The sequence below is a fragment of the Enhydra lutris genome, unplaced genomic scaffold, assembly GCF_002288905.1.
Source record: "Enhydra lutris kenyoni isolate GAN:26980312 unplaced genomic scaffold, ASM228890v2 scaffoldscaffold19, whole genome shotgun sequence".
Lineage (NCBI taxonomy): Eukaryota > Metazoa > Chordata > Mammalia > Carnivora > Mustelidae > Enhydra > Enhydra lutris.
Window position 1 is genome coordinate 6,279,865 of NW_019154103.1, and position 26,285 is coordinate 6,306,149.

The following is a 26,285-nucleotide window of genomic DNA, read 5'->3' on the forward strand; positions in this document are numbered from 1 at the left end:
GGCAAAGGCATGGAAAGCAAAGGTCACAGTTATTTACTATGATAATCAGCCTTTGGCAGAACAAGGTTTTCTGTTCAGAAATTCAACAGACTAGCTATCAGTGTGATTAGGGAAAAAAAAAAAAAAATTCTTCTCGCCACTCTCCCTATACCCAGAGAGTAAAATATTATAAAATCTGGCTTATAGGGGTGAAAGAGGTATTTCTTTTGGGGGGAAAAAGGGAACATTTTAAGCAAACAGAAATATATATAACACTCAGGGTTCCAGCTAACTCTGTAAGTTCATTTAGCAAATATTTACTGAAGGCCTGCCATGTGTCAGGCCCTGTTCCAAGCCCTGGGGACTCAGTGAAAAAGACAACAGTCTCTAACCTCTAGCGTCCTCTGTCCCAGCCTGGGGGTAGGTGGGGGTGTGGCCATGGGAGAAGCAGGAATTAGCAGACTCGTTTCAACCAAATAAACCCCATGAGGCAACACTGCCTTCTCTGCTCATTCTCATCCTCCTTCTCAAAGACAGAAGAGATCAATGAAATGCAAATAAACAATAAAAAGCCTTCCGCACAAAAAGGTCCTCTGGGATCCAAGCACACTGCTTCCTTTGTGGGCCACTAAGTCCAATAGCATCACTTTCACTTCTGCACGAAACAGATGGGATGCCGATCTAGGCCCAACCGCTCCCGCTTCCTGACTTCAAGCCTTGTCAGAGGAATTTTAGAGATACTTTCCGATGGCGGTACACCCAAGAAACACATTCCCCTCGCTCCTGCATGTAAAAGCGTGCTGTATTTTCAGTATGTGAGTTATGATTTAATAGTGTATCATTTCTGTGGAGGAAAATGTAACTTCTTAGAAAGAGATCAATTTTTTCTCCAATTTTCACCTAAAGGATGGTATTCTTTCTTTAAAAGCATTAGAATAAATACTGTACTTTTGCAAATTCTTTGGAATAAAATGGTTTCAAGAACAACAAAGCTTTTGATTCTGGCACCTCTGCCAACTTACTTCCATCATCAGAGAGCACTGAATGGGGAAGCTTTTGTTCTTTTTTCTAAATACCTATATTCAATTACTCAGCAATCAAAAAGAGCAGGATCTTGCCATTTGCAACAATGTGGATTATGTTAAGCGAAATAAATCAGAAAAGACAATTATCATATGATCTCACTCATTACAGGAATTTAAGAAACAAAACAGTGGATCATAGGGGAAGGGAAGGAAAAATAAAACGGGATGAAACCAGAGAGGGAGATAAACATAAGAGACTCTTAACTCTAGGAAACAAACTGAGGGCTGCTGGAGGGGAAGTTGGTGGGGGGATGGGGTAACCGGGTAATGGGCAATGAGGAGGGTGTGTAATGTAATGAGCATTGGGTGTTACGTACGACTGATGAATCACTGACCTCTACCTCTGAAACTAATAACACACTATATATTAATTAATTGAATTTAGTTTTAAAAACAAATAAATACCTGCATTCAGTTCATCATTAATGACAGAGAACTTCTACAAGTAAGATGCCATTATAAAATACTATTATAATTCAGTCATGGCCTTCACCCATAAAATACTCTTCTTGGAATTAACAAGGACACACTGTTTTTCCAAACTCCTTAAAAGCTTAGGAAATTCTTATTGTCTGCACTCTATTACTCAGACCCCTCTGTTTGGTGAGTGCAAGACACTTTGCTAAACAACAACTCCTGGATTATGCAGAAGCTCTTCCCTTCCAGGGCTAAGGCAAGAGCAACTTTCACCCACTGCTTCTTGTGCGGCACGGAAGGACAATGACCACATTTGGTTGGGACAGAGCTTCACTGTACAGACAAGTCATAGCCCGTTGACTATCTCTAGGCCCCACTCACAAGAATCCAGCAGTGCCTTGAAGCTATTGCGAAAAGCAAAAAAATTGTCTCCCGTCTGCCCATCCCCCCACCATCACTGCCATGCCTAGGGCCTCTTCTGTATTGGCAGAATGACTCAAAATGCAGGTGGCCCTCCGCACCTGCTTCAGCTGCTTTTGGAATTGGCCAAACTCTCCTAGATCAAAGAAAATCTCTAGAGAACAGGTCCAGACTTTCCTGTTGGGAGACCACGGATTCTCCTCCCTGACAAACTTACAGGGCCCTCGGGAGATCTCATGACTAGTCCCACCCTTTGTGTGAAGTTCAGTTATGTCCCCGATGCACAGTATAACTGGTGACTCACAGCTCCCAAAGGAGATGACAGTCCTATGTGAACTGAGGGGGGAGGCCTGGCCATGTCCCTAACGTACAGCCAGGAAGATTTTTAGCTGGTAGGTGAGGGAGCAGCAGGATTCTCAAAATAAAGCTTGTATATTCCTTCTTCATTTTTTTTTTTTTCTTAACTAGACCTCCTTTCTTAAATAAAGGTAGCAGACACAGAACGCACCAAAAGGACAGACACCATGATTTGCCAACTCTTCTTGGTTTAAGCCAATCTTCTCTCCAATTCTCTTACCAACCATGTCCTTATTTCTACCCGGTTGGCCTTATTGCCATGAATGTTTCATTTTGAATTAGCAAATTGTTTCACATTTAATAAGAATTCTCAGTTTTTCTCATTTCAAATTCAAATTCCTAAACATTTAAATAATAAATAATTATTTTTCTCATAAGCATGGTTAAAACTGAAATAGCTGGGGCCATTTTATAGCACAAATACCTTCTAATAATAAAATGAGGCAAGGCACCCAGCTTATCGTTGAACCTCAGTGAAAGACCTTACTCCAAACAATCCCAGGGGGAAAAACTACTTTGAACCTGCCTCTCTCCCAGCACCCTAGCACAGGAGACTCAAGGAGAGGGTCCCTGAGACTAGGAGTAGAGAATCACAGAAATAGGCTCTATGCTCTTCAGTTTCCTTTTGATGTACAATGACGGAACTGAGGCTCCCTCACTGACTCCAGGATCCTGCCTGGCTGGACGGTGTGAACTTGAAGCCAACAAAATAACAATTTCAATCAAAATCTAAAGACCAAGGAGAGAATTAAGGAATAGTTTAGTGGAGGCTGGGACCTAAGGTGTGTCAGGGGGATGGACCTATACAAAGGCCATTAGGGAACCCCTGCCTGGAGTCCAAGCTGTGATACTTCTTCATAGCAATAATGCCTGGGGACAACAGAAGGGGCGTCTAGAGAAAGAGTGGCCTCAGCTAAAAAGCCAGGGAGTAGTTATAGGTTGAGCCGTTCCTTCAAGCTAAGACAGCAAAGATAAAACATACTCAGAGTGAGCGCCCCAGAAGCAGGACTTGGGACAGAGAACAGAAACTGAGCGCGGGGGCCAGCACGGGAGTCTCCTAAAGAAGCAGATAAGGAGATCGCACAGTAAGCCTTCTAGGAGCTTACAAAAAAGTTAACCCCAAACATAAGCAACCTTGGGACTTACGGTAACAACATGTAATGTTCACCCTATGCAGTCTTTAGGCTTCCTACAATTTCTCTCGCGAATTCTAGATATTCCTGGGGTGGACAGCTGACTCAGTCAGAAGAGCATACAACTCTTCATCTGGGGGTTGTGAGTTCAACCCCATATCAGGTGTAGAGATCACTTAAAAAATAAGATCTTAAAAAAAAAAAAAAAAGGAAAGGAAAAAAATTCTAGAAATTCCTTAAAAAAAAATGGGGCACCTGGGTGGCTCAGTTAGTTAAGCGTCTGCCTTAGGCTCAGGTCATGATCCCAGGGTCTTGGGATCGAGTCCAGCATTGGGCTCCTTGCTCAGTGGGGAGCCTGCTTCTCCCTCTCCCTCTGCCTACTGCTCCCCTGCTTGTGCACACATGCTCTCTCTCAAATAAATCAATAAAATCTTTAAAAACATATATTAAAAATACATAGTTGTGTCTACATATATAGAAAAAAATCACCACTGTTTTATGGTGAGGTACCATGTCTCTTGTTTGTTTTTATATCACTAAAAAAAACTCTACAGATATTTGACAGAATAAAATGGTCTGTTTTTGTGGGCTGTGGAATGCCTAATCACACATGAGAAAAAGTGTTTGCTGCTTGGATGAAACAGGGCTGCGATTTGCTATAAATCCCTCAGTGGAAAGATGGCAGTGATTCTACTTCATGGGCTGACAGACCTGCCACGTGGTGTTACTTTGCAGCACGGAATTTTCACCCTGTCAGATTTTCACTGCCACTCTTGAGTAAGAGATGAGAAAGAAAACCTCACTTCTTTCGGAATTTAGAGGCTCCACAGTGGAGGCTGGTAGAACTAGTTTGATATTCCCAAAAGATAACAATTTTCAAAGCCGACCGTAGCTACTTGGAATCTGTGTAAATGCCAACAACAGACGTTACCAAATGCTAGTAATTAAACTGCGACACCGTGGTGCCTGCTGGAAGGAGGAGACGGATATCAGTATCCGCACAGGGGGAGCCCTCCAGGAACCTCATAGCTCCGGGAGCCCTTGTGCAACACGGGAAGTCAGTGGTAATTACTCATTAGTAATCTACTTTCGCCTCACATAATCTGCAGTATTTCTTATGTGCCAATACAGAAAAAACCCCGAAGGATAAGTGATGAAATTAGCCATGCTGCTGCTATTTCCCTCCAAAGCCCACTAAAAACAGACTCAGGAAGGAAGAGCTTATTCAGAAAAAGAAGAGCTGGAAATCAGCATTCAAAATTTGGGTGGCTTTATGGTTTTCCTGACAACATTCACTGACTTGGGCCCGAATCCTATCCACTGCTTTGGGTAGAGTAGGTACAGAGTGAACAACTATGGAATTAATAGAAAAGAAAGGCCAGACATGGTCAATGTGGTCCTTTCCGCTGCAAAGACAATCTGTCACTCTGTGGGGGACAGGATGAGGACCAGTGTTATAGACCCTTCCATGGGACCATCATTGCAACACAAGCAGGGACTTCCGTGGCCTAACACGTGACTCAACAAGTACTCTAAAAACCCTGTCTCCCTTTGGAGACAGTTCCCCTGTCTCCAAAATGTCTGTCTGTAGGTCCCTTTCTAACAGGAGGGAGTGTGGGAGCTGTAAGAGAAAATGCCAGCGTGCACAGAAAGACATTTTATTTACATAAGCTAGCACCACCAGGATTCTTCAGTTTCTACCAGAGAAGTCCATAATGCACCCATGACAAGTTGAAATTTTTATACATTGAAACCTAACAAATAAAACATAAAACACAGAAGTAAAACCTCAATGTGAAAAGGTCACTGCCGAAGGGAAGCTTCATTATCAGTGAAATGTGTACTCAGAATCAGTAATTTCTATCCGTTACTTTCCTTCCCCCGGCAATCTTTTAAACATTCTAAATAAAGGGGCCACCAACCCCACCACGAACAAGCACGTGAAATACAGCCCGCTTTAACAGCATTGTGGGTTTCGGCTTTATAAAAGAAAGGGGACATTTCCTGTCTTTTTGGGCCAAGCACAAAATGACCATGTATGTACTGCTTTGTACTCTTTCCATCAGCAGCAGAACAAACGGTATTTCCCGTGGATTAGAAAGCTGCCAAAACGTTCTGGCACAAACCATTTCTTCCCCACTTTGTAATCCCTTGCCCTCCAATAATGCTTTAGCAACGAATATTCAACCCTTTCCTCAAGGCTTGCAATGTACTATAGATCTATTACAGTTACCTGCACAAATACAAGTCAGGAAAATGAAGTCCAAACACTGAGGTTCGATGCTGTGAGACACACTTTTTAGTTCAATCTACTTTCCGTCTTCCTTGGCTGGGATTTGTTTTGCTACTTCGCCGTTGCTAAAGCTTACTTAAATTTTCCTCCAAAATATTAAAGTCTGCAAAGGTGACCTCCAGTATCTCCTAAGACTTACCATGAATATAAGATGCACAAGAACAGGAGAGTGGTACCCAGGCCAGTAACCAAGTTTTCGTCTCTGTACAGGTCCTGACCAAACTCTGGCACACAGATTGTCACATTCTTCCGGTGCTCATCTAGAGCTTACAAGGAAAAGACAAAGCAATCAGAGTTCATTACAAAAGCCTGTTGTAGCTCACAGACACATTCACTTGGGGAAAATTCGGGTAGCTTAGAAGAGTGAAGGCTTCTTATTGCAAATTCCTACTCTACAGTCCCACTGAACTCAGACTAGATTGCTGCTATTTCAAAGCATCCCCTGGGACACGGTGGCTCAGTCGGTTGAGCGTCTGCCTTTGGCCCGGGTCATGATCCCAGGGTCGTGGGATCGAGTCCCACATCACGCTCCCTGCTCAGCAGAGAGCCTGCTTCTCCCTCTGCCTGATGCTCCCCCTGCTTGTGCTCTCTCTCTCTCTCTCTCAGATAAACAGATAAAATCTAAAAAAAAAAAAAAAAAAAGCATCCCCTCCCATCTAAGCAGCCTCTTCAAACAAGACCCTCAGATTCCAGTGGAGGGCCAAAGGGTTCCTCTGTGCCATGACGTAGTAAGAGTCTCCTCTTTTCAGTACTCTTCAAACAGTAGTAAAAAGTGAAACGAGATCCATTTTTCAGTTGACTTAGCAGGCTCTGAATAGAAGTAGTATGCACACATTGTTGAGTTTCCCCCATGTCTATCCTCTCCAGAAGCATGTTGAGGCTACTCAGTCACCAAATATGTACTGACTACAACAGCCACCTGGTCCAAAGCTCCAGCCAGACGCGAAGTCCCTTTACTGTCAGTAATAGGATCGTCATGATCCTATGATCCTTTGCTTACTTCTTACCTCCTTTCCCAGGAAGGGTCTCCCATAATGGTCCCTTTCTCTATATTTTCTTTCTTTTATTCTTTTTGTAAAATTTTTATTTTTAAGGTGGTGCCTGGGTGGCTCAGTGGATTAATTGACTGTGTTGGGCTCAGGTCATGATCCTGGAGTCCCAGCATTGAGCCCCACATCAGGATCCTTACTCAGTGGGGCCACAAACCCGGAATATGACAGGCCCCCTGACCCGCGCCCTCAACTCAGCTCCCAGTGGAGCCTGCCTTTGCCCCGGCAGATCAAGGTTGCCATGCCTCTAGGCCCTAACCCTAACCCTAGTTTGGGTTATCAGGCTTCCGTACCCAGAGGCCTGACCCTGAGTCAGCTTCTCCCTCTCCTCACCAGCCCCCGCCCGGCTCGTGTTCTCTCTCTACTCACTCTCCGTCTCAAACAGGCAAATAAAAATTTAAAAGAAAAAAAAAAGGATTTTATTTTTAAGTAATCTTTATACCCAACTCAGGGCTTGAACTCACAACCCAGAGCTCAAGAGTACATGCTCTGCCAACTGAGCCAGCCAGATGCCACCTCTCTACATTTTCTTTAAATATATATATATGTCTTGTTTCTTTTTATTGATCAGGACTGTAAATGTGCTAAGTCTACAGTGCTAAAAAAAATTCAGTTTATTTATAAACAGAAGAGTTATTTAAAGAGAAGTTCTTTCCTCAATGATACCGCAGTATGAATTAATTCCATTTGTTACTACTGTGCACAAAAGCCTTGTTTACAAGGGAACAGAACAAACGTATCATTTTGTCCAGTGTATTGAATAGGTATAACTGGTTAACAGTTACTGAATCATAATGTAAAGAAATGTGACAATACCAGGTATGTACTTCCTGAGTGTTTCAAATTACAGTCTGTGAAATTGCTGACATCCACAGGAGAGAATAAAATTACCTATGCAAAGGTGGGGGTAAAATTAGTGTGTGGGGTCGCCTGGCTGGCATGGTCGGTAGAACATGTGACTCTTGATCTCAGGGTCATGAGGTTAAGCCCCATATTGGGCATGGAGCCTACTTTAAAAAAAATAAAAATAAAAATAAGTGCTAAACACAAACACATCCTGGGGTGCCTGGCGGGCTCAGTCAGAGGAGCACGCAACTCTGGATCTCAGAGTTCTGAGTTCAAGTCCCACACTGGGTGCAGAGATTACTTAAAAATAAAATGTCTTAAAAAAAAAAAAAAAAAGTTTAGGGACACCTGGGTGGCTCAGTTGGTCAAGTGTCTGCCTTCAGCTCAGGTCACAATCCCAGGATCCTGGGGATCAAGCCCCACATTGGGCTCCCTGCTCAGCAGGAAGCCTGCTGCTCCCTCTTCCTGCTGCTCTCCCCACTTGTGCTCTCTCTCTCTCTCTCTGACAAATTTTTGAAATCTTAAAAAAAAAAAAAAAAAAGGTTAAAAAAAATAGCATGTGAATATCCTGATGTTTTCTAGATTTCTTAAAAGTTTCAAGAAGTAGGGTACCTGGGTGGCTCAGTTGGTTAAGCATCCAACTCTTTTCTTTCTTTTTTTAAGATTTTATTTATTTATTTGAGAGAGAGAGAGCATGTGTGCACAAGCAGGGGAGTGGTAGGCAGAGGGAGAGGGAGAACCAGGCTCCCCGTGAGCAAGGAGCCCAATACTAGACTTGATCCCAGAACCCTGGGATCATGAACTGAGCAGAAGGCAGCTGCTTAACTGACTGAGTCACCCAGGTGCCCCAAGTAATCCAACTCTTGATTTCGGTTCAGATCAGAATCCCCAGGTTGGGAGATCAAGCCCCATGCATCAGGCTCCTTGCTGGGACTGGAGCCTGCTTGAGATTCTCTCTCTCCCTTTCCCCACTCTCTAAATAAATAAATAAAAATAAAAACCATTTTACAAACATGCACATTCTGAGTATTAGAAGATGGACTACAATTATTACTGGCACTCACATTTGAGACAGCAAAAATAATTGTGCTGTGGTGTAAGGAATCTTTATTCTTAAGCCAAAGGGGAAAAAAAAATTTTTAACTGACCAAAATATGAACTTTTCTCTTTAAGTAGTACCGCCTGAAACTACAAGTAAGTTTTCTGTTTATAAGTGATACCTGCCATTTAAGAGAAAAACACTCTAACCCAAAACCTCACTATACTAAAACCAAAAATTAATAGCTATAAAAGAAATTCTTAAAGAAGCTAGACAAATAAACTTAGAGTCAAGATAGAGCTATTTTAAAAAAGAATTAAATCTAGGATAGACTATACTTAATATAAGACCTACAATTGTACCACTTTGCACTATAAATAGCTCTAAACTATAAAAAACTCCTACACACAATACATGTATGTAAAACTTTAAAGATGATCTTTACATTTACTTCCTACATTTAAAAAAGGAAAACAACTTCAATTTTCTATTCTAGAGAAAAGACAGCACATTTATTTAACTTGATTTATAAAAGATCAAATGTACCCAAACATACACACATTTATAAATACTTCTGTGTATATATGTGTGTATACATTTATATATACATTTATCACAAAACTGATATAGATAATGAAATACAGTGAGTTCAGAAATCAAAATAAAAAATGGTCTTTTGGGGCGCCTGGGTTCAGCTCAGGTCATGGTCTCAGGGTCCTGGGATCAAGCCCCGCATCAGGCTCTCTGCTTAGTGGGGAGCCTGCTTCCCCCTCTCTCTCTGCCTGCCTCTCTGCCTACTTGTGATCTTTGTCTGTCAAATAAATAAATAAAATCTTTTTAAAAAATGGTCTTTTGGTGTTTTACTGACAAGGGGCTCATACATTAACAATTTATAATACGACAGGGCTCTTCTAGTTCTCAAATAATCTTTACAACCACTCTCCAGTAACAATAGCTAACCCACGGAGAGCACCTACAACATGCCAGGACCATATACACACATACACACTCACTGAATTCTTTAAAACCACCCTATAAAATAGGAATCTTATTTAATTACCTTGATAAAATAATAATTAAAATCCTTATTTTAAAGACAAGGTATCTAGGCAGAGAGAGGTAAATAACCTTCTACAAGTTACTGAAGTGGCAGAAGCAAGCTATAAACCCAAGCGGTCTGACTCCCAAGTTCATGCATGTTCTATTGTCTCTATAAATAAACAGCATTTAAGAAGAGCAGTTCAAGTCAGCCACTGTTAGAGCTGGGCTCAAATCCTGTCTCCTGCTTCCCCCCTCCCACTCTCTCTTGCAGTCAGAGAGATGACCACCTGAAGAAAAGTAAATTAACAACAAGCAAAAAACAACACAAAATAAGCAAAATACTTGAAAACACAGAGTTCCTTGAACTGTTCCTTGAAAACACAGAGTGAGAAAACGCATATTAGGCCCCAAAGCAAACTCAACAGCCCATCTTTGTTCCTGTCTTCCCTACACAGCGGGAAGACTCAGGAGAAGAAATTTTCATTTTCGTATCCCATGTTAAGGACTTTATCTAGTGAAAAATTTAGATCATCCATTCAATTAATTGCACCTTTGACATTCTGAACAACAGCTCAAATTCCTTCCTCCACAATGAAAACATTCGTACCGCAAGCACACGCTCCCTAAGGCGACGGGCTGGCTTACCTACTTCTACGGGTTTGCTGGACAGAGCCGAGAAAGTGAGATACGTCACGTAGCAGCTTATGAGCCCTGACTGCAGTAACCCGGAATGGGGCTGTCCTGGAAAAATCAGAGGGTCAGATTTTAACACAGGGTCTGAAATTACAAAAATAAGAAAGCCTAAGAAAACGAGGTCCCCATCCGCAAATGATGCTCCTCAAACCAAGACCCCCATCTCCGAAGGAAGGAAAAGGTCAATAATATTATTTTCCAAACAACACTAAAAAGACAGGGAAAGGGGCAGAATTATCCATGAAGCCTGACTATGTTGTTTTAGAGACGCCAGGTTCTGCAGTCCTCTACTGCCACATCACTCTAATAACAACTGAATTAAGCGTACTGCCTGGTCCCCCTGAAGTTCATGGACACTAGTTCTCAAATCTTAAGACCTCAGAAGAAAATTCACCATCATTACCAATGAGACCATGTAGCTTAGTGAGGTAAATGGGAAACAAATGTCACAGGGCATGGATTCCAGATTCTACGAGGCCATCAGACACTTGAAGTCCATGACAGCAGAAAAACCTCAACTTGTCAATAGACAAAAAAAAACAAAAAACCTTCGGGAATACCAGTTCAGGTCAAAGAAGAAGGCACTGGGGCTCAGCAGTCATTGAGGGAAGAGCTTTAACATCCTATTAATATTTAAATTAAATGAGGTGTTTCCATCATTCAGAGTTACCAGGATATGACAAAAAGGATGTATCATTTTTGGATGGAATTTTTAACCACCTGCCTACATGAAAGGACTCAGTTCATCCAGTCTTCCCTCCGATTAAATTTGTTTCAAGTTTTAATTGTTAAATTTTACTAACCAGGGGTGCCCAAGCGGCTCAGGCAGTTAAGTGTCTACCTTCAGCTCAGGTCATGAGCTCAGGGTCTTGGGATTGAGCCTTGCATTGGATTCCCTGCTCGGCGGGAAGCCTGCTTCTCCCTCTCCCACTCCTGCTTATGTTCCCTCTCTCACCGTCTCTCTCTCAAATAAACAAACAAATAAATAAAATCTTTTTTTAATTAAATAAATAAGATAAACTGTACTAACCAATGCAAGTACAGATGTAGTCTTTTTTTTTTTTTTAAGATTTTATTTATTTATTTGACAGAGAGAGATGACGAAGAGAGGGAACATAAGCAGGAGTGGGAGAGGCAGAAGCAGGCTTCCCGCCGAGCAGGGAATCCAATGCAAGGCTCGATCCCAAGATCCTGGGATCACGATCTGAGCTGAAGGCAGATGCTTAATGACTGAGCCACCCAGGCACCCCTAGAAATAGACTTTTATAATGCTGCTCTTTGACACGGGAATAAGACTCACTTCAGCAACTAATGGCATTAAACGAAATATTTCAAATTATAACTATTTTAAAAAGTAGGATTTAACCCAAATGGTAGTTTATTCTGAACACTAGTATGTTTTAGGAAATTCTTAACTGATCAGTTAAAGGGACTGGGAGATTAGGACTCTCATTTTCAATAATGTACTTGGAATTTTCAGTACCAGAAAACCTTTAAATTATTCAATACTAGTTCACTTCTTTTTTAAGTTTATTTATTAAATTCCTTAATCTCTACACCAAACGTGAGACTTGAACTCATGACCTTGAGATCGAGTGTCATACACTCTTCCAATCGGGATGGAGCCAGCCAGGCGCCCTAAGACTAGTTCACTTTTTAGATCACCATTTTAGAAATGACTGGAGGGGCTATACATTATTGGCCACCTTTCCCTTTTCCTATTAAAAACCTGGATATCACTTGCATTTCATCTCTTGTAGAGTAAGATACCTTCAAGAAAATTAGACCATGAATACTTCTTTCTACAACCAAAGATGGTATTCTGGTCTAAGATATCAGAAGTTGTTTATAAAAGACAACTCAGGCCTATACTTTCTAAAGCATTTTCAAATCCCAGTATCTCTTCCTTTTTGCCTTTGTGGGTTTTTGTTTGTTTTTAAGTAAGCTCTAGCCCAACGTGGGGCTCAAACTTATGACCCTGAGATCAAGAGTCACATCCTCTACTGACTGAGCTAGCCAGGCGCCCCTCTTCCATTTGCCTTTGAAACAACCTTGAGCCAGGAAGGTTTACAGATTTCTGTTGGCTTCACTGAGAAAGGATTTGGGTCTGAGGAAGGTTAGCTCACAGGGCTGGCTGCTGGCTCAGCCAGACTGGATTTTCTGTTTCCTGACTCCTACACCAGATGGTTCCCGATTTCTGACCCAGAGGCCTTGGGTGAAAGATGAGCCCAGAAAGAGCTCCTTCTGGAGTCTTCTCATTCAAGTTTTACACGGGGAATACAGGGAAGAACTTAATACACACTCAAGGCATCCTCCACTTAAAGGCTCCCTGTAGTACATTATTTAATAATGGTAACATCTGGAGCACTTGGGTGGCCCATTTGGTTAAGCGTCTACAGCTCAGATCATGATAGGATCAAGGCCCATGTCACACTCCTTGCTCAGCAGGCTCCCTGCTTCTTCTCTCTCCCCCACTCCCCTTGCTTGTGCTCTCTGTCACTATCCCTGTCTCTCTTCCTCTCAAATAAATAAATAATAAATAAATAAAATCTTTAAAAAATAATAATAATGGTAACATCTACCTTCCTGTTCATTGACTTCACCACATTCAGATCTTTCTTGACCCGAGGCACGCCAGCTATCACATTCAGCCCAAGTGTGTCCCACCCTTCCTATGGCTGACCCATCCACAGTAACTTAAGGAATGACCATAGTTTAAAAACACAAAAACATGAGGTTTTGCTCAAATTTAGACACAACAAAATACAAATAAGGGGTAAGGGGAAAAAACGTGCTTACGATTTTGGACGCAGGGCGAGATGGCTACTGCTGAAATGAGCAGACACAGGCCCCCATTCAGCCCCAGGAGAATTTTGTTTTCCAGGCAGCCATCTTTCTGTGTATAGAACACCGCCATCAAAATCAGGCCTCCGGTGGCAACGGAGTACATGATGAGTGTCACGAGGGCCAGAGCTGCGTACCACAGCTTGTTGGTAGCCGTGCCTGCAGTCCTGTTTCTCCACAAGTGGGTCAGACAGAGGGGAGAGAAGACAAGTCAATGCAGCCCCCATTCTCTGACCACACTTACCACCTCTCAGGCACTCACAGTGCTCTCAGGCTGCAGGCCAAGATAAACCCAACCGTCCAGAAGACCTATCCTTTTACCACAATTATGCTCCAGCAAAGCCAGAAGATATAGGTAAATATGCAAAAATGTTTTAGATCAGGCTCAGAATGTTTTCTAAACATGAAAACATTGTTTTTATGTGTGTTCATCAACTACAATGCACGTCCACAGACTTGACTCTACCCTCCCCGTTCTGAATAGGAATTATCCTGTGGCGGGCTTTGGCAAGTCTCAAAAACAAGTGGCTCCTAGATGGGGTTCTCTTCACATTTTCCCCGCTCAACATGGAGCCCGGACGTGCCACTGCCTCTTACTACTTTAGGGAGAGAAGCAGCGAGTCAACCTCACTCACAGAAAGACTGGCTGACCTCGGCCCTTTCATCCCTCTGCTGCAAAGAGGCATCTGCTGCTTCTCAAAAACAATGCCACGTAGGATGGAGGGAGAGCGTGAAGAGAATAAAATCAGCCTGGAAACGAGTAAAAATTGTAACAGGATTTACAATAAGAAACTTCCAGAGATTAATATGCTTTCTAGTTTATATACATATTAATAAAGGGAAGGAAGAAATAAGTGGTGGTTTAATAATCTCTAGAAATTCTTCAGAACAATGACAAAAAAAGTATTCAAAACCACGAAATAAAGAGGACAGAACAAGAGAGAGCACGGAGTGAATCAATGTTGTCCGCCTTACGATTAAACGTCCCCACCGTAACTATGTTCCAACAAACCTTCACAGAGAGAGCAATTTGCTTCATGTTTTCACAAAACTGGAATGCATTCAGCAACTCAGCTAAAATGTTTTAATTATGAAAAAGTTATTGCGGCCAGAGACAAACAAGGCGGACAGAGAGAAATGATAATGACCATAATATTCCTGAAACCAAGCCAGGCACTCAATGACGACAGAATTAGTCTAACATAAAAGGCACAGAGAGGAAATGACAGAAAATGAGACTTATGAAAAATAAAATTCTAAAAGCCAAACGGTAATCAGTGACAGAGAAACAGAATGCATTGTGTAGAAAGAGATGAACACAGCTGACCAGTATGTGGGTGGGGTGAGACTGTTTCTCCACTGGTCTTTTGGGCTGTTTTTAGCATATGAAGGACTTTTTTTTTTTTTTTTTAAGATTTTATTTATTTATTTGAGAGAGAGAGAGCGCACGCAAACAGGGGGAGGAGCAGAGGGAGAGGGACAAGCAGAGTGCCCTGGGTGCAGAGCCCGATCTAGGGCTCAATCCCAGGACCCTGAGATCATGACCTGGAGCTGAAACCAGGAGACAGATGCTTAACCAACTGAGCCACCCAGGCACCCTGAGAAGAGGAATTTTTTACAAAAAGGAAACAACTTCTGACTGCAATCTTCCTCTCCTAGCTCCCACCTCCCCCACCACATCCTCATCACCAGCAGCAAAGTCTATGAGTTCCAACTCTGGAACATACCAGAACCTAACTGCTGCCATCATCGTTCGAGCTACAGTCAGGCCTGCTTACTTGCAACTCTATCCTCCTCTAATCTTTTCTGGAATTAAAATGTACATCATGTCATGTTCTTCTTGTTTCAAACCCCAGTGATGCCCTCCCATCTCACACAAGGGCCCAGAAGCCTGACGTGATCTGAACCAATGCCCTCTCCTATCTCACCTCCGGTGCCCACCCCTCAGCACTAGGGGGCGCAGCACAGAGGATGCCCGTTTGCCCCTCAACACGCTGGGCCTGGACCCAGCAGAGTCCTGCCTCCGTCTCTCCCCCTTCCATCTCTCACGGTTGTCTCCCTCACACCTGATTGGGAAGCCTTTTCCTGCCCTGCTCTCCCCAAAGCCCACACCCTGCTTTCTTTCCCTCCAGTCTTTTCTACCACTGAGCCTGTTACTTTCTTATCTGCTTGATCATAAACTGATGTTCTTCCCATGCCCCTGCCCTTCCCAACAGGAGGAGGTAAGCTCCACGGATCAGGACATCACTGTGTTCTCTGCTCTTCTCCTGCTGTGGAGTGACCGGCAGATAATATGTGCTTAATGAATACTGGTGTGAGGACTATCAACCGTTAAACCATAACTTTGTGCAGCAAAGGTAGCAGAATGGCCGCCACTCCTGAGGCTTCAGACTCGTGACTTCCTCCTCGGTGACAGCTTGCTCTGGCAGATGTCCCACGTAGGTGCCATGACTTATTTATCTTTATACTCTCCGTGCCTACCACATGGTCTGGCACATACTTAAAACCACCCCCCAAATGTGAGTAAATGCTAAACGGGAAAAAGCACTTGGAAGGAGATGAGAAAAGGACCAGACAACCACATACAACATAGTATGCAGGTGCCAGGTTGGGAGAGTCGGCTGCCCTTGGGCTTGGGACTCGGTAGGACCCAACGACAATGGAAATAACAGATCTAGCACATTTAGAAGATGGGTCTTTGTGAGAAACACCTGAATGTACCTTCTACTTTTTGCTATTTCATTTTTGATAAAGCGTTGTCATTTCAAATCACAAAATTTGAGGTAGAAAGGAAAAAACACATTAAACGTCTAATGCGACCATATTACTCTGCAGGTATGAAAACTGAGGTCAGAGAGGCCAAGTAATACACCTAAAAAGAAACAGTGAACTAGAGGAGTGGGGACATGAACACTTGGAGTCTCCTGGTTTCTGGGCCCAGGGCCTCAGGCCTATTAGCACTGGGATCTTTTCCTTCTCAAGATGTTTATTGAAAAGAGAAGAAAGGGAGGCCCTGGGTGGCTCAGTCATTAAGCCTCTGCCTTTGGCTCTGGTTGTGATCCCGGGAACCTGGGATCAAGTCCCGCGTCCGGCATCCTGGTCAGTGGGAGGCCTGCTTCTCCCTCTCCCACTCCCCCTGCTTGTGTTCCCTCTCTCACGGTCTGTCAAATAAATAAATAAAATGTTAAAAAAAAAAGAGAAGAAAGGGATGCTTGGGTGGCTCAGTCAGTCAAGCGTCTGCCTTTGGCTCAGGTCATGATCCCAGTGCTCGAATCCCATGTCAGGCTCCTTGCTCAGTGGGGAACCTGCTCCTCCCTTTCCCTCTGCCTGCTGCTCCCTCTGCTTGTGCTCTTTCTCTCTGACAAATAAATAGAGAAAAAATTAAAAAAAAAAAAAAAAAGAAAAGAAAAAGAAAAGAAAACAGAGAAGAAAAGGAAAGAAAAAGTACTTTGGTTGTTCCATTAGGAGTGATGTATTGTATTTTCTAGACTAACCCTGTAAGCAACAGTCTTTGTTAAAAAACAATGCCCCACGAAAACTAGTAAATTAATTTACCTGAATTAATAGTTTCCTAGCTTAATCCTAATTTTAGGCAGACAAATCAGCTATGAATATGTTGACAATAGGGATTTTGTTGGGATATTAGCCTCAAGGCCGAGACAACAGCAACATCATTTGTCGCAAAGCTCTTAAGCCATTCTTATTGAGTGGTTTCTGGAAGGTTTTTACAGCAGCCTAACTCTTCCAAAATGCCTGTTAAAACTTGGCATCAATAATTAGTCTCTGAAAATGGCTTTAGAATCAATCAAAACAGTCAAATCAGAACTGAAGAAGCGCAAGTATTCTCAAGAGAACATACTACTTAATGGGAAAATCGGGCACTCAGTATTGAAGACATTATTATTTTTAAAAGTTCAATATTTTGAAGTATACATGTGAAAATTTTACAAAAAATTTTGGATGACTTTTTATTAGACAAAATAAATTTCTGTAGTGCTATCTATGTGACTATTCAATGTGCTGTAAAATTTTAAAAACTGTATTTGAGTGTTTACTCCAATATTTACCAAATTAAAAAATGATAACACTAGCCTTTCACTCATACACCTCTTGATTTGTTCTCCAAAGAAACAAAACCAAAATCAAAATGAAACTACTACTACTACCAAGCTGAGGAATGTAATCAGAATGAAAAGTATTTTCAGGGGCGCCTGGGTGGTTCAGTTGGTTCAGCGTCTGCCTTTGGCTCAGGTCATGATTCTGGGGTCCTCCTAGCAGGGAGCCTGTTTTTCCCTCTCCCTCTGCTACTCTCCCTGCTTGTGCTCTCTCTCTCTCTCTCTGTGTCCAATAAATACATAAAATATTAAAAAAAAAAAAAAAAGATTGTCAAAGAATTCAGACCATGTGTTTTTTGTCCAAGATAAAAAATAAATTTCAAATTCATTCATTACTTTCTGCCTTTTTTCCAAAACAGTATAAAATAACACAATACAAATGAAAATCTACAAAATAACAAAAGTCTTATTAGGTACAATAGGTATTTTCATTCATGTATTTTTTAAAGATTTCATTTATTTATTTGAGAGAAAGCACGGGGGTGGGGGGGCACACAGGGCAGAGGGTGAAGGAGAAGCAGACTCCCTGCTGAGCAGGGAACCTGATGCTCATACTTTCCATCCCAGGACCCTGAGATCATGACCTGAGCCAAAGTCAGGTGCTTAACTGACTGAGTGACCTAGGCGCCTCTCCATTTGTATTTTATAAGCAAAGTAAGACAACAAGAAGTCAAGTGCCTTGCCTGGAGTCACAAAGAGAGCCCAGCCAGTCTTAGCACTCAAAGGGCTGACCCTCATCTAGCTGCCCTTCCCTCAATGTGGTTCAGCAATAAAATAAATAGAAATAAAAGTAGCTATTAATAGTTTGGCATTTCCCACTTTATTCTAGGATGTGAATCCCATGTTCAAGGCAGTTAGAAGAACTCTACATCTTTTAATTCAGGATGGCTCTCTAAGGCAACACAACAGACCTTCCTAATGAAGGGATCCTAATACTCTTAGGCAGGTTGAGGGGGAACCAATAAAAATTTAAGTAAACAACTATCATATTCTTTGCAGAAAGTATATTTTCAGCTCCAAAGTACTTTTTTTTTCTTTTTTAAAATCTCTTAAGGACAGAAGCCTACGATAAAGCCTGCCCAAGTTTTCAGGCACCCACCATCCCAACCAAGAAGCCAGGGCGGAGAAGTGCCAGCCCACTCAGAGCCCAAACGACAGCGCATGGGAAAAAGCCAAAAAGGGAAGAGAAATGAAATGGAAGAAGGAAAGGGAGAAAGGAGAGAAAAACAGCATGGGAGAGGAGTGAATGAAAAGGTTCAAAGAGCAGAAGTGAAGGGAAAGTGTGGGCCAGCTGTCTGAGGCGTAAGCAGGCTGCTGATCCCAGCACAATTCAGAGCCGCTCTGTCAACACCGTCCTGTGGGCAATTTCTCTGAGCAGCAGGCGAGTTCACTTGGAAGCTTCCCCCAAAATGCACATACCAGTTCTTGTTCCATTTATGTGCGAACTCCACGAGCAGGATGAGTTGGATGCCTATGAAGATGAAGCCTCCGACGGCTCCCACATAGCGCCAGGCTGCAAAAGAAGACCATCGTCCAAAAGGAGCTGAGGTGACTGCTCTGGCATTGAGCTCAAAGGAGAATAAGGACTATAGTTATCTTTACCGTGTTCTTCTTGTACCTTTAATTTCCAGGCAATCCCATACGATGGATGCCACCACTATACCCACTTTACAGATGAGAAAAATGGAGAGTCCATGTAAATCAACAAAGTCCCATAGTTAGTAAAGGACTAGGCTGGGATGTGAACACACAGAGTGTGGCTCTGGAGCACCTGGGCTTAACCTCCACACCGTATTGGCCAGATAGCCTAACAGATACAGCCGTTCATAAAATCAACAATGACCCACAATCTAAAACTAAAAAACACAAGTTATGAGGTAAAAAAGGGTTCAAGCTGTATTGCCCATGGAGTCACCAGAGACTAGTAGAGAAATGAGGTTCAGAAGGGACTCAGATCCACTTCCCTGCGACACAGAAGCTCTAACCTTGAGTGAGCCGTGTTGCTCCTCTGGGTTACAGCTTGTCTATAAAAATGACTGAGCTGCACTAGAGGACTGCTGGGCCCTTTCCCACCCTAAATCTACCATTTCCATACATAAAAGTACATCTGTAGGGAACAGAAAACTAGTTAACAGCATTTTAGGAAAAAATAAGACTTAAATATAACTTCCTTAAGGACTACAAAAACTAGTATGACCCTAGGGGCACCTGGGTGGCTCAGTGGGTGAAGTGTCTATCTTCAGCTCGGAGGTATCGCAGGATCCTGGAATCGAGCCCCACACCAGGCTCCCTGATCAGTGAGGAGCCTACTTTTCCCTCTGCCTCTGCCTCTTCTCTCCCCACCTGGTCCATGCATATATGCACTTTCTCTCTCAAATTAATAAATGAAATCTTGAAACAAAAACAAAAAAATTAGTATGACCCTAAAAACTAGCCAAACCCTAGTGACCATCTGAGGGACTGTGGGCTGTTCCTTACGGACGGCTACTGCGTGCATGTTTTTACTACTTGAACTAGACACATGAATTCGTATGGGTTAAACAGAGTTTCGAACCACTGAAATTCAGGCTTTTTTCCCTCCCGGGCTCTTATGAAAAAAGGCCCCTGTTTCAGGTATGATTAAAGGCTTCAAATTAAATTAATTTTGGTAAATTCTATGAAAAAGAAACATAATTCGGTGTTACCCAATTTCACGTAAGGTAAGTTTACAGGTAGGACTAGAGGAAGCCTGCCTGATCTCACCACAGGGGCAGGCAGATCTGAAGCTGCTAAAAAGCCCAAGGTCGGGAGCAGGCGGGTTTCCTGGGCGGTTCCCTGGGAAAGAACAAGGCCTCCCTGGGCCCATTCAGACAGGGCTGATGGTGTCATGCTGACTGCCCCGAACTGGTTTTCAAACACATTTTAAGTGCTCCACTTTTCCCTTCACGCCAATAGCCTTAAAATTATCCTTTGAATTCTCTAGGCTGCAGAGGAACACCCAGCCAGAAATGGAAGAAATAGGGGAGAGATCAAGCAGGAGTGGGTGTCGCCGGGAGAGGAGAGGGAGAAGAGAGGGTGGATGAAGAGAGGGCCGGGAAGGAGGGGCTTTTTTATTAAACCACAAGAAAATCACTAATTCAAAATATCAAAGGCACCCTGGACTACAGTTTGCAACAATTTTACAAAATGGGTAAGGACAAAATAAATAGGTACCACCCAAATACCCCATTTGTACCATTCAGAAAGGTCTCCTGATCTGGAATGAAGAAAGCTCCTGAGCACATGGCCCCCAGCAACAGAAGTTTAAAGAACCAAAAGCTGGAAGGAAAAAAAAAAAAAAAAAAAAAAAGAGGAAATGTATTTAAATGATATTCATGGAAGGACAAAAGAGCTCTTAGAAGGTAAGCATGTCAGCCCATGTTTCTGCTGTTGGTACTGTTCCTTCCAAATCGAGGGGAAGTAATTAAGTGACTGTAGACTGCCTTTCCCCATAATTAGACCAACCCAGCCTCTGATTGTACAAAATACCACTTTGTTGAGGTGGGGGGATGATGTAGGGACAGGCCTCGCACAAGAAATAAAAACTCTCGTCTCCGCTGCAATTCTCGTTGTGGTACTAAGTGTTACAAATAGGACTCTAGTTCTTAGGCCACTGAGGGGTGACAAGTCCCACCTTCCCTAAGGTCAGTGTCAACAATTTCAACTAGAGGAAGAGTAGTCAGACGGTCTGATGAGCATGAGGTTGAGGAACAGTACTCTAAACATCAGGGCAAACCACCTACCCCCACCCTCGAAGACCAAAGACTTACCCATTGTGAATATGCGCCCTACAACCTTTGCTGCTGTTGATTTTCAGGGTCAGAAGGCAGAAGATGAAGAAGAAACAGGCCATTCCAAAACAGACTCTGTACACTGCAGAATACCCCACCAACTTCTCACAGGTGTCACCAGCTTTAATGCCTTTACAAATATCTTCATAAAATGGAATCTGAGGAAAAAGAAAAAATTTGTCTGTTCAAACTGGGTGAAGAGGGGCACCTGGCTGACTCAGTAAGAACAGCATGTGACTCTTGATCTTGGGGTGGTGGGTTTGAGCCCCATGCTGGGTGCAGAGATTCAAAAGTAAATAAATAAATAAAGGGGTGCCTAGGTGGCTCGGTAGGTTAAGCATCTGCCTTTGGCTCAGGTCATGATCCCAGGGTCTTGGGATCAAGCCCCACCTGGCACCCCACTCAGCAGGGAGTCTGCTTCTCCCTCTCCTTCAGCCTGGTCTCCCCTGCTTGTGCTCTTATGCTCACTCTCTCTCTCTCTGAAATAAATTAATAAATAAATAAAATCCTAAAATAAATAGACTTCTAAAAAAAAGAAAGCCAGATAAGGAAGGGATGTCATGAAGTGTTTGTTCAGCCTACAAGTCAAAACCCAATGTGGAAATGTACCTCGTGCACAGAGAAATGCAGACTGAGAAAAAAGTCCCTCTTCCAAAGACTTTTTCTTAATTTTCTCTGAATCATTTTTTTTTAATATTTTATTTATTTATTTGACAGACAGAGATCACAAGTAGGCAGAGAGGCAGGCAGAGAGAGGGGGCGGGAAGCAGGCTCCCTGCTGAGCAGAGAGCCCATGCAGGACTCAATCCCAGGACCCTGGGATCATGAACTGAGCCAAAAGCTGAGGCTTTAACCCACTGAGCCACCCAGGCACCCCTCTCTGAATCATTTTTAAAGATATAGTGCTATAATGTACCATTTCACCTTTACTTAGTCTAATGAATTCTGATGTCTAGAATCAGAACTTTAAAAAAAATTATACGGTAATACATGGATATATTTTTCTTAAAATGCAAATACAGACTAAAAAGTAAAAGACTTCCTTCAGTCCCACCCCAAAATATCACTCCTCTCCTCAAGAGTTAACAATTTGGTAGGTATTTTTATTAGTTTACAAGTGTGTCCCCATCCCTAATATTCATTCATAATATACCCACATACACATACGTACATACATACACTTGTATGTGCCATATATACAGTGTATAAACAAAAAACTTTGTTAAAGAGTATATGTATTCTTCTACAGTATGTTTTTTCCTAATTAACAATAAGCCATAGAGATCTTTCCCTATTAATTTACGTAAAATTCCAATCCACTTTTTAACCACTATTTAATATTTTATGGTTAAGAATAGATCAAAACTGATAAGCATTCGCACAGTGAACACCGGGGGACGATTTTTTGTTTTCTGTTATTTGTGGTTTTTTGTTATTACACACACTGACTCAGTAAACACTGTTACGCATGCTTCATCGAACACGTGCCATATATGGATAGACTGCTGACCTAGAAATGGAATCAAATTTTAAAGTTTCAAGAGGTAAAGTCAAACCATGCTTTTGAAGACTGTACCAATTTATATCTCATCAGAAATATTGGAGACTGCTCACCATTCCCAACGTGAACATCCAATTTAAAGATAATGTATAAGTTCAGAACAAATGGCCCCAAGATATGACACTTTGATATGCGAATTATTTTGATCTGAAAACAATCAAGTTCTAGGAGACTCAAAAAAATGTTGACCTCCCTGATAATTGCCTAAAAAAAAATTTAGACAGGGGGGCATGGATTTAATAGAGGACCTGCTCCAGGAAGAGAGCTACTGCTATAGAGAAGCACAGAACACTGTGAACTCAGTGTGGTAGAGAAGAGGAATTGAGCAAGGTCTGTTTGTAAACATTCCTTTCTCCGTCCCTTGCTTCAGTAAACATTTGTTTATCAAACATTCGCTCCTCTTCATCTTCCTGGGAATTGCTTTTCTTCCCATTGAAGTCTCAGGCCCCTTCACCCTTCTCCTTAGTTCAGGATAACATATATACCTCATTTTGCCTATCTTTGGAATCTCATGCTTATGAAATTATGTGGATTCCACCAAAGTACAAAATTGTTTGTCTCTTCCAGATTAATCTGTCTCATGTCAATTTAATTTTTAGACCAGCCAAAAGATTCTTGAAAGGCAGAGAAAAAATTTTCCTTCCCAACAATTAAAAAAAACAAAAAACAAAAAAACACTATCTTGTTTCAATGTCCATCTTCCTCGTTACAAGTAAGGTTCACATCATCTGTTAAATGTATGGCTATCTGTATTTTACTCTGTGAATTGGATATTAATTGGGCTTTCTTTTTTATTCACTGGCATTCTTTATGAGTCTTAACCTTCTGAGAAAGGTTGACAATGCTTTATTCTAGTCCAACCAGAAGGTTTCAGTATAAAATCTATGTATATTATCAGAATAATTAAAATCTTACATAAAGAGAACAAGCAGGGTATTTCTATTAATGTTGGAAAATAAAGTGGTTTAAAAAAAAAGAAACCTTGCTTCTTATTAACATTAAAGTTGAACATTCTTCAGAACAAAAAATAAGTTGAAAATCACACTGTAACTGTTATTCACAAGACAAAAAAATATTGCAGAGAAAAAAAAATGACAAAAGCTGGAAGTAAAACTGAAGCATAACAATTTAGTTTTATCCTCAGAAAAGATCTTAAAGAAACAATAGCAACTGAGGTTATTCAGATTTCCATAAGCAAAAAGACTAAATTTAACCGGAGTTTATTTTCCTGAATGAGGATTCCCTCCACTCAAAAAAGGTCCACAGTCGTTACTACAACCTAAATCTGAAACATGTTTCTCCAAAACAGCATGTTTTTTCAAGTTAGTGCCTCAGGCAAAAATGTGTTGCTGCTGAGACCCAATTAAGTATAGCTCCCTTTTTTGTGAACAGATGGATACAAAAGTTTTCACAAAGAAATGTCAAATATTTTGTAGTCACAAAGTTTCTGCAACTGCAATTTTTTTTTTTTTTTTAAGATCCAATCAAGATGTAAATGCATAGAGAGAGACACTACTGTGTTTCTGAACAGGCTACAAAACAAAGTAGCAGACATGTAGGATTGCCAGATAAAACACAAAATACCTAGTTAAATTTAAATTTTGAATAAACAACTACTAATTGTTTAGTATGTCTGCAGGAGTGCTGACAGTAATGACTCCATCTTTGGTCCTCCATTTAGTTTGTGCTCACTCAATGACCCCTCTTGGGATCCCCTGGGGATTAATATACATACCTTAGAAATGTCTGCCAAGCCTAGGATAGGGGTTGCAGGGGAAGGCTTGTTTGGGGCTCCCGTGAATCTGTTAGATATACCACAGGTGGTGTCACAGATCTAATTAAAGGCTGGCTGTCAATGAGGTGCCCACCAACCTTCTGATCTCACGATAGTCCCTTCTGCCGTGTCCACTCACTCTGTAAAATCTGGACTAAGGTCTGGACTTTGCAGAAAATTAACTTTGCAGCTGCTATAGATCATTGTCCGCCAGATCCACCCCCTTGCCATTCCTGCCTCACCCTCACCATCAATAAGGTACCCTGAATAAAACTCTGTAAATTGTATGAAGTTGCTTGCTTCATTTTCCAGTCTCAAAATTGCCTTCTTAGTTTGGGGGACACTTTACTGTTCCTCTTCTATCTTCCAACAATGCCCCCATACAATATTTGGGACATACTTATACTAAATATTACATGAGACATACTTATACTAAAAAAAGCATTCCTTTTGCACAAGATAAAGCTAAAAAAAAAAATTCAGGATCTCGCTCCAAAGAGTCAGGTGTACTACTCTAATGCTAAGAAGTCTGGCCCCCATCCTACACGCAAGATAAAACAACAATTTAAGCTACAATATGGAGGTAGGACTGGAAAGGCGACCAGTTTCAGGCAGGAGGGTAAGTTGAAAGGTCACTGGTTTAATAGTCCAGTGCATTGTCAATGGATGCCAACAGTCAATGAATGAAGAAGGTAAACCACTGGCAGGGAGACCAGAAATTCTATAGGTAGAGGTCAGAGTTGGTAGGACTACATGGATGACAAGAAAGAAGTGAAGGAGGTGGGCAGGTGCTGTTTGGTGGGGGAGTAGGGTTGGTAGAGGACAAACAGTTGAACTAGAAGAACAGATCAGGAGTTTGTGTCAACTTACAGGGTTCAAAGCATCCTGGGACATCGCAGTGAGAATGTCTGTCTGGTCTGGAAATTCCTCCAGGACAGTAATTAGGACTAGACACAAGAACACAGGAAACACCCCATGCAGGTAATGAGAGGAGTCAGCAAGTGCTTTCTGAAGGAGTCTGAATTTTTAGCTGTGTTTTACAAGTGAGTAAACTCACATGGTTAAAATCTTCAGATATTCAACATCCAAAAAACAAATAATCCAATTAAAAACTCAGCAGAAGACATGAATAGACATTTCTCCAAAGAAGACAGATACATGAAAAGATGTGCATCACCTACCATCACGGAAATACAAATTAAAACTACAATGAAATATCACCTCACACCTGTCTGAATGGCTAAATTCAATAACACAAGAAAAAACAGGTGTGGGCGAGGATGTGGAGAAAGGGAACCCTCGTGAACTATCTGTTGGAATGCAAACTGGTGCAGCCACTCTGGAAAACAGTATGGAGCTTCCTCGAAAAGTTAAAAACAGAACTACCCTATGACTCAGCAATCACACTACTGGGTATTTATTCAAAGAATATAAAAACACTAATTCAAAGGGATAGATGCACCCCTATGTTTACAGCAGCATTATTTACAAGAGCCAAATTATGGAAGCAGCCCAAGTATCCATCAATAGATGAATGGATTAAGAAGAGGTGGTATGAGTAAATGTATACAAATATATACACGTGTACACACACACACACACACACACACACACACACTCTGGACTATTACTCAGCCACAAAAAAGAATGAAATCCTGCCCTTTGCAATGACATGGATAGAGCTAGAGAGTATTATGCTGACCGAAATAAGTCAGCCAGAGAAAGACAAATACCATATGACTTCACTCATTTGTGGAATTTAAGAAACAAAACAAATGAGCAAAGGGGGAAAAAAAGGAGAGAGAGAGAGAGAAACCAAGAAACAGACTG

General features: G+C 41.8%; 1 protein-coding gene across 1 annotated transcript in view; it reads right to left on the reverse strand.

The window, feature by feature from the left end:
• LOC111148423 (serine incorporator 5) overlaps positions 1-26,285 on the reverse strand; it is a 96,501-nt gene that overhangs the window by 6,241 nt on the left and 63,975 nt on the right. Inside the window, exons 3-8 of the mRNA XM_022504950.1 lie at positions 21,100-21,278; positions 20,526-20,608; positions 18,731-18,824; positions 13,152-13,363; positions 10,305-10,400; positions 5,824-5,950 (exon numbers count right to left, since the gene is read on the reverse strand). Of these exons, the coding sequence (XP_022360658.1) occupies positions 5,824-5,950; positions 10,305-10,400; positions 13,152-13,363; positions 18,731-18,824; positions 20,526-20,608; positions 21,100-21,278 (791 nt within the window). The remainder of the gene's footprint in view (positions 1-5,823; positions 5,951-10,304; positions 10,401-13,151; positions 13,364-18,730; positions 18,825-20,525; positions 20,609-21,099; positions 21,279-26,285) is intronic.